This window comes from Protopterus annectens, chromosome 2.part0 (assembly GCF_019279795.1).
Source record: "Protopterus annectens isolate FY-2018-M chromosome 2.part0, PAN1.0, whole genome shotgun sequence".
Classification (NCBI taxonomy): domain Eukaryota; kingdom Metazoa; phylum Chordata; order Ceratodontiformes; family Protopteridae; genus Protopterus; species Protopterus annectens.
The window spans coordinates 141480777-141490541 of record NC_056728.1 but is presented as its reverse complement, the minus strand read 5'-3'; the positions used below and the strand labels follow the sequence as shown (position 1 = coordinate 141490541).

The following is a 9765-nucleotide window of genomic DNA, read 5'->3' as shown; positions in this document are numbered from 1 at the left end:
AACATATTTACTTTTCAGGTTATTATAAGTCCGCACTCTAGAACTCAGTAAATAAATCCTTTGTACATTCTGTAAATAAATTCAGCACAGTGGTACATTAAAGTATACACAATGTATTGCATATAAGACTAGTGTTTTGTGTGTGGATGTTTCACTACAAGATGTTTTTATGTGATGTCTTTTTGATGGATTACATATATATTATGAAATATCTTATATCTCTCTCTCTCTCTCTCTCTCTATATATATATATATATATATATATATATATATATATATATATATATATATATATATATATATATATATATATATATATATATATATATATATATATAAAACCTGGGCTAGGGACTGCATGGGAGCTTTAGGGTTAGTATATCTATTACAATTTGTGTTAGAAGGCTAGAATCCAATATAAGACTCACTGCAGTATTTTTCACAACTATAAAGCATAACATGGGGTACTTTCCCAGAACTGTCCTGCGATTGTGGCTGCCATAGCAACGCTTTGCTTTTTACTTGGTAAGTTTATGAATTCAGACAGGAAGATACATTTTGCCCTTGGCATTCATACAAGCTTGAATGAGTTTGAAATCTTTGAAGCCTTTGAAATAAAAGTTAAGGAAGTACAGAAACATACAGCTGAGATATTGAAATTCTAGCTACACTGTGTTTGAGTTTCAAATACTTAAGTTAATTTGATTCCGAATAATGTGTTAGTCTGTGTCAAATTCTAATTCAGTTCTGTCTTTTTTTTATTTGTTTACCAAATAAATCCGTTAGGCAAAATTGCTTCTTTTCAGAGGAACCATGGGCACAGCCTGGTTTAATATGTTACAAAGATCCATACAGTAAGTAAATAGAGAGTGTGGGAATTAAACTCAGGTATACATGAAGAAGCTCATTAGGAGTTTGTAGCATTTTGCTTTTAAAATTTAGTTTCACGTTTACCATATGAGGTATTTGTAAAAATTCATTATATGATAACAAACTGTCTTATGACTTAAAGCTATCATGGTGTGTGTGTGTGTGTGTGTGTGTGTGTGTGTGTGTGTGTGTGTGTGTGTGTGTGTGTGTGTGTGTGTGTGTGTGTGTGTGTGTGTGTGTGTGTGTATATAAATTTATTGGGGCTCTGGTATCTTATACATGAAATATCTTTTACTGTTAGCTAAGGGAACATTTTTTTCTGATGACTATTGTTGCCACGAGACATTGACCAAGTTCCCTTATTTAACAGAACAAGGTATTTCATATAACACAAAGATCAGGCTTCTCTGTATTCTATTTATACAGTTCTACTGAACTGGGCTTTAAGTGGCTTGTACAGGTTTTTATGAATGGACTATGTCACAAATGCTTTTCTCCTGTAGTTCTGAGGTAAATTTTAATCTTTTTAATATTTTGCCAGTTCATCCTCCATTTAGGTTAGTTGTGTAATGAGAGTTTTGCTAGCTTTATAGTTTACTTACATTTTTGCTAACTTAACTATTTTTCTTTAAGTTTTTACATCCTAATAATACAAATTTAATTTCTATTAGACTGATTTAAGAAAGCATTTTGGGAGGTTGGATGTGTATGGGTTTTTAGTATGCAAGGTCACATTTTTACTTTGCTGTGAAAAAGAAAACTTTATTTGAACATTTGTTAACTGGAAAAGTGCAACTTGGAACGAAGCGACTTTTCAGCATAGACCCAGGGAGAAATGCTCCAGATACATATCTTTGAACGTGGGAGGAAACCAGAGCACCCAGAGGAAACCCACATGAACGCAGGGAGGACATGCAGACTCCACACAAAAGGCACTCCAGCCAAGAATCGAGCCAGAAAACTTCTTCTTGTGAGGCGACAATGCTACCTTTGCAGCACTGCACCTCCCAATAACTAATATTCGTTCATGCTAGAAATGAATGCATTGGGTAGATAATTGTGTCTATGATTTGTATGTGCCATGTATACAATTTTAATATTTATTCAGTAAGTAGAATACATCTGGCTAATTTATGAAAATGTGATAGTTTTGACGATGTACCAAGAATAAAGATAAATTACTGATGGTATGGCATGACCATGGGTCTATATTAAAATATCGAAAATAGTGAACCACGAAAACACTGAACATCCTGAAGCGCAAAATTCAAAATATCGAATTGCCATAGTTGGCCAACCCCACCGCCTGCTACATACTACCTACCCAAACAAAATAAATAATCCACACTTCCCCATATCTGCACTTCACCCATATATCCCATATCTTAATTAAACATTCACTACACACAAATGTATCTAACTATAAACAAACAACACCCAACTACGGGAAAAGTATAATTTACGTATACATTCAGCTACACAACTATATTACTATACGTACACTTAACATAACCCTACTTCTAACCCTAAAGTAAAGGTTGCATGTATTACTATGTATGCACTTATCTTAACCCGCACCCTAACCCTAAGGTAACTATTGCACATTTACTTTAGGGAGCTATACCAGATAAGGGCCAACTATGACAATTTGATATGTAGAATTTTGCACTTCAGGACGTTCTGTGTTTTCGTGGTTCTCTATTTATGTGTCGGCATTTAGGTATTCGCGTAAGTGAGATTTTACTCTTTTAATATAGACCCCATGACCATAGAAAAATGCTGATGATGTAACCCCTAACGTAGGGTTTACAGTTAGGCTTCATTTGTATGTGTGCACAGCTGCTCACTAAAGCTGCTATAAACAGCTTATTACACTTACTAACACCCAGACACAAGCACACTAGGACTCACCTCACACTATGCATTTCAACATTTCAGCTGTATTGTAAATCCAGTGCTAGTATTCATAAATTTGTGCCGATACTGAACTCTCATACCATTAGCACTTGCTGATTACACTCACCAGGTGAAGCCACCACTGTGTGTGTGTGTGTGTGTGTGTGTGTGTGTGTGTGTGTGTGTGTGTGTGTGTGTGTGTGTGTGTGTGTGTGTGTGTGTGTGTGTGTGTGTGTGTGTGTGTGTGTGTGTGTGTGTGTGTGTGTGTGTGTGTGTGTGTAGTAACAGTTGGTTCTTGCCAGAATAGTATCTCAAAATGATGTCAGTAGTGTAAGCTGATGTTGTAAGTAGAAATGTTGTTTTCAGAAAGGAAATAAGGTGCACTATGAAAAAATTACTTCTCATTAGATCAATAACATTATTTGACATGAAAATTTCTAAAACATTGGGAGGCCACTAGTCAAAACAGAGGTAATCAAAGTTTGTAAAATATAAAAACAAATTCTGTCCTTCTTCACCGCTTACATGGGGGCAAGCCACTTCTTCTTCTTCTTCTTCTTTCGGCTTTTCCCGTTTAGGGGTCGCCACAGCAGATCACTTGTCCGCTCATGATACCCTTGAAATATATATACACACCATAACCAAGACATACAAATGGGGAGAACTAGGAAAAAGTGTTGAAAATGCACACTGACTTTCTTATTCTCTCCTGAATCTAGCTGTTGTTACAGGTTCATCTTTCTGTGCATTGATCACTTACCAAGCTACAAAAAGTAAGACTCCTGATGATTTTTAATACGTGATGCATGCAGAATTATTGCTTTGAATAGTGAGTTACTACTTTGTGTTAGGCAGGGAGGATTCCACATGGCTCAGTTAACAATCCTATTCTGGACCAATTATATAATTACAAACACAGTACAAAAGATAGGTCTAGGTAAAATAACTTTAGCTAGCAGATCTAGGAGATTCTTGCTCTCTCTCTCTCTCTGATACCCTCCCTGTGGGAGGAATAAAGACACCTCGTTGAAGTTTCCCAGTAGTTTATTCAGTTAAGCAGGTAGATGGACAAGTGTTCGTGACAGGATGTAGAAGATATTGTACTAGTTAAGATATTGTTAACTAATGGAACAATGTTCCAAACTATGCAGTCTAGTCCTATAGTAAGGCAAGTATCACAGTCTGCTAACAGTGAAAAAGTATCAACTGTCAATATACTTTGTTTTAAATGTGTGACAACGGCCTTATTGTTATACCTTGTATGAGTAATGACAGCACTGTTTACCTATGACAATTGCAAGTAGTAAAACAATTGCTCCTAATGATAACATGGAATGTGATGAACAATCTGCAAGGACAGATCAATCAATCTTTTCCTCTCATGCTACAAGAAAGTTAATCAAGTAAAATGTTTTAGTTGATGGCAAGGAACTAATGGGACTAAAACATTAAGGAAGGCAGTGTGGTTATGCTTATAAAGTCACAGTATGTTTGTAAAAAAAAAACCCTTTTCTATAAAAAAGCAATCGAAGTAGTTTTTATTCATGGATATAAAAAACAGTATCTCATTAGTAAAGTAGAAACGATATTACTGTTTGAGAAGATAGTTCATCCTGTGACTGCAGTTTCTAAAATAATATGATGAAATAATAGTAAAAGAGTCTTTCTAGTTTAAGGACTAATGGAAACAATGGTAAAGGGTACTCATTTTGATAGACCACCTTGCCAAAGTATCAAGGAGAATCAGCAAATGAATACGTCTACAGGTACATCACTGTCTAAGCTGGAAAATGAAAGAAGCAATATGTAGACACTTTCATATGTATATATGAATCAAAAATCAAGGAATAGTGTTAGAGAAACCTATATGTGTTAAAATATGGCTATGGTTATACAGAGAAGAAGACTCTGCGCATTTCCAAAAACATTTAAAGAGATATATCAGTACACACCTTTGGCAGAGCAACCTGTATATATATATATATATATATATATATATATATATATATATATATATATATATATATATATATATATATATATATATATATATATATATATGTGTGGTTGACCAAATGTGGGGAAACTGCAAAATGAATTAAAGTGGTTTTCAGTGATATATAATTGTGATATTGTCTAGCAGAGTGATTACCATCAATTGCTTGTTTAGTTTCCTAATCTACAATTGCTCCTCCATTGGAATAAAGACTGCAATCCAAAATTGTCCAGATGGGCTTTGACCTTACAGCCCCATAATTTCGAGATTCAGGATGTTGTCCAGGCTGCAGTCACTTAAAGGTAAGTGTATAATCTCATGCTCTGCTCACTTTTTTATCTAAGGATGCTAGAACAAGTTGTTTGAATGGGGGTGGGGGATCATGTGTCAATAGTGACTGCCAAACTTGAAAAATCCACTGCCCATTGTGGGGTTGTGTTACTAGGGTTGTCTTTATAACAGAGTGTATCATGTGAGAGAAATACAGAACAGCAAAAAAATGAATAAAAAAACAATGACAAGTCTCCCTAGCAAACAATAAACAACAAGTGCAGGTCAATGTATGGAATGGTCGCTACCTACAGAGGAACTCAAATTCCATATTTCTAAGAGATGGAGCAATGGAGGGTGCAAAAGAGAAGTCTCCAGGGAGCTACAGATGAAGAGGGAAGGAATCTCTTGACATTGGAAAAGGAAACTGATATAATTGGTCCTTCCTGTAAGGTAAAGACAGTCATGACAGGAAAGATAAACCAAACCGTACTTACAAAAGTTTAATTTGTTACCTTTGAGGAACATACTGTATATTCTGAAAAACTGAAGTGGCTGAACTGAACTTTGGAAAGAACTTAGCAAAGCATGAATTACTTTGCTTTTTTATTATTCCCCGTTTAGTTTTGGCCTTGTAAACAAATCTTTTAAAAACTAAAAAAAAAAATTGGATCAAGCACTGCTAGAGGCCACAACAGATTTCAAACTCATATTTCAGTAAAACCTAGAAAGAATAAACATTGAAATTAACCTGCAAGCTGTATTCTTTGAAAACAAACTCATTTTGGACAACTCCATAAATATCTAAAGTAACGTAAGCTAACATATCACAGAAAACTTAAACAGCGTTTGAATAGAGCATTTTCTTATTCTTTTGTCTTAGTAGCATAATTATGTTAATTTTTTCTTACATTGAAAGACCTAAAAGTATGTCTTATATAATAAAACATAACAATATTTACATCCAGCTACATAAATAATATTCTTAGATGTACAATAAAGATATCCTGGATCTTCCGTTAGTATGATCGTGGAAGACTGGAGCATTTGCCACAAATCTACATTACTTGCATGTATTGGACAAATAAGTGTCTTTCAACCCATTTATAAAAACTGGCTTAAGAGGAAGGACCACATTCCAAAATGAAGTTGATAATAGAATTCCATTTATTAAGAAAAACTGCTTTAATTTCCAACTACACGGGAAACTTCAATATTACATAGCGAAATAGTCTTATTGTGTCTAATTATATTTTTGATGCTAAAGGAATCCAGTCTAAAAGTTAATGCACAGTGCTATTACCTCACTTTACGGTATTATTTGCATCTCCAGATTCAGCATTTGTATCATGCAGTAGTTAATATGTCAAACCTGCCTACCTCTAATTTCTTCTTTAATTTCACTTTTGAGGGTTATCGAAAACAAACTTCTTTTCCAAACTCTCTGTCTTATAAATAATTATTCCTGTTTTCTCCTATTAATCTCTTAGTTTAACTCATTTTTGTTAATGTAAGACAAATGATTCAGATGTAGCATTGCCTTGATCAACAATAAGTGCTTTGTTTGATTACTAATTAGAACAAAGTATTCTTTTTGGAGACTTCTTAAAATCGGAATGGGCTGCAATCTCCTGAGGTGTCTATGTGGTTGATATCCACTGAGCCAAAGTTTTTAACTCTGTCATCCAGGTGTTAATCATTTCCTAAAACAATAATATAGTGATCATAAGATAACCAATTTACTATTGTCTAACTACCTGGCAACTCCAGTGCAGTGATTAGGCATTCAGCTTTAAGTACAGTGATGGGAACCTGGCAAGGTGTTGTTATGGCTAGGCCAGATAAATCTTAGGGCCCACCTATTGTTGATTACTGACAAGTGAGATCCAGTTTGCTGATGCCCTTTTCTATAATATGAAAACTTGAATCATAGACCTTGGATTCAAATACTGACACAGCCTTAAATAGTGACTGCTGCATTATCTGAATGAAACTTCCTGCTTTAAGCTCCATTTAAAATCACTCATGTTTGAACCAGAGCTGAAAGTGAAAAAGTGAAAACCTTTTGGGTAAGGATAATTGCTATGGCCACAATGGAAACAGGCCTGGATGAGATAGCTGTATCTGTAAGCCCTAAAACCTCTTTATTATTCCAGTGCAAGTCTTGCCACCCGTAGCTAACATTTTTGTTACTCTATCTTTTTTTTGTGTATTTGATATTGTTTAGGGTCTTTTTCCCCTTCTGATGGGAGAAAGATAATGAAGATGTGTGTTTAGAAGGTTCTCCTGGCAAAGAGCCAGATATCCTTTCCTACAAATCTAAAAGGCTACAATATTAATTAAAAGCCCAACGATTTATATCTTGCCTTATAAGTATCGTCTTAGTTCAAATCATACAGAATTGTCAAACATTATCACAGTACACTTCTGTTAATAAAAACAAGAACATTTTTTAGTAATATTTCCTGGAGTCATCATTAGACACATAAAATGCAGATTAATTAATACAGAAAGGATAGGAATAAATAGATATATTGATAATAAATTATCTCAGTAGCAAAGTTAAAATGTACTTATTGATCATCAGATCTGCCAAGGAAGCAACCGACAAATTCATAGAAGTACAAGCAACCTTTCACTTCAGTGATAAACATGAACTGAAGATGGTCAAGGTTGCTTTCCTTTATAGTTGGCTTTTTGCATAACAACCATTATATGGAAGGTAAACTCACATCCCTAGGGACACCCTAGCACTTTCCAGATCTGGCAGGAAGACCAGTGCCTAGCTGTTGATAATCCCATTCATTTTGTGACTGTAGTACAGCAGTTCCTTATTAAGAACATCAAAAAATTATGTTTGAAGTCATAATAGCTATAAAAAGTATCCAGTGTCACCTACCTCTCATATATTATTGCCTTCCTAATTAGACTCATTTTTTTGACCTGTCTAATAATTCTGCAATTAATCCTCAGCCTCAGATAAGGGACTGGAAAATATGAAGCAAATAGGAGCATTATTCTGAATACAGGTTAATTAGGTTATGAAACTGACAGCAAACTGTAAACCATTCTGCCTACAAATTACTTATATTTAGATTATAAAACTATTAGGAGGCCATAAATCTGCTGTATATTTAATTATTCTTTGTGTAATGCCATACTGTCTTCCTCACTAGCCCAAAATAAAAAATGTTGCCCTCGAAGTACAGTGGAACTCAATAACACTGCCAACACAGAGTCATTGTCCCTCAATATCATCTGATGTTAAGTGTATTAATCATTAAAATAATTATAGTATTGAGAAAATTATTCTGTCATGTCATGGACAGAATCTCAGCTGAAAAAGTAACTTCTTATGTACAATTTGTGCCACAGCAAAAAAAAAATCTAGTCTCCGTTTTCAAGAATGTTTCTGTTTTAGTTTATAATGCCAGCTATTCAATAACAAGTCATAATACATTATACACATTCAGCAATCTTGGTCATTGAAAATCTATTGTATCCACACTATAAAACAGCACTGACCATGTCCATGCACTTCTGTTCATATTGAAGAAAATGCTTTCAAAACATGGATGCCCTGCTGTTCACTCACCACTTTTCTTGTATAATAAAATTTCTGTCTTGAACTCTCGCTTATCATCCAAAGCTTTCTGGATCTGTACTTTCAGTTGCTCACTTGTTTCAGAGCCATAGAGGAACTTGCACGCACAACTCTTCTGCATGACCTCAGTTCGTGAATATCCTGTGAGGTCACAGAAGCCATCAGAGCAGTACACGATTGGATAGAGATTCAGTACCTGAGCATTCCCCAGCACAAAATTGCTGTCTGTAATATAAAAGGGAGAATGAAGGTTTTACTATGTAGTTATTTGATGTTGTACTCCTCTAGGGTTTTAAATGTTAAAGTATGTCAGAATAATGAACACATTTTTTAAAGCATGCCAAAATCATGTAGTTAACACTATAACGCTAAAATAGTTAGCTACCTTTTATTTGCTGGATCCAAAGCATCTGCTTTGTTTCATAAAGAATACAGAGGTGTACTATTAACAATAAAGAGTCATTAATATTCCAAAAATGTTCACATTGACTGGACAGCCCACTCAACATGCACACTGTAAATCAAATCTGGTTGCTGAAGTATTATTGACTTGTTAGACTTTTTATTGGGATATGCTTGAACATGTCATCCATAACGTCTTTTACTAAGGAGAGTTTACTAAGGAGAGGATAAAATATATGAAAAATCAGGGATATTCTTCAAAACTCTATATAGCTGAGATGTATTGGTAACCATACCTCTCAACTCTTCAAAGTTTTGCAGAATGTTTCAGTTTTCTTCACATGTTTGCACTGTCCATCATCAAACAACCATTGATTATTTATTCATAATCTATTCAGCCTTTATCAATGAATACAATAAAGTTTTATCATTATTTCTTCATTACTGCATGTTCACTATCGTTTTTTGCTAGTCGTTTGTGGTTTGCACTGTCCATCATAACATTTTTGATTTTCTGGTAAATCACTGAGAATCTGTGCCAGTCAGTCAGTACTACCAAACATTAGACATTTCATAATTCAAATTGTACAGAGAATGTACATTGAAACTGAAACTTGTTATTTTATTAAATTCTTAAGTCACGTACATTAGTATTTAACAGTTTTCCCTGATTTTGTTGCTTGTCTCTCCCATTATTTTTGACTTTGTCCAGAATTCTTTAGCAAAG

The 9765-nt window shown here is 34.4% G+C and overlaps 1 protein-coding gene across 1 annotated transcript in view; it reads right to left on the bottom strand.

Moving 5' to 3' along the window:
• The window catches only part of LOC122793005 (potassium voltage-gated channel subfamily H member 8-like), a 3945365-nt gene that overhangs the window by 2737665 nt on the left and 1197935 nt on the right, over positions 1-9765 (bottom strand). The window contains exon 2 of the mRNA XM_044060632.1: positions 8628-8861. Within this exon, the coding sequence (XP_043916567.1) occupies positions 8628-8861 (234 nt within the window). The remainder of the gene's footprint in view (positions 1-8627; positions 8862-9765) is intronic.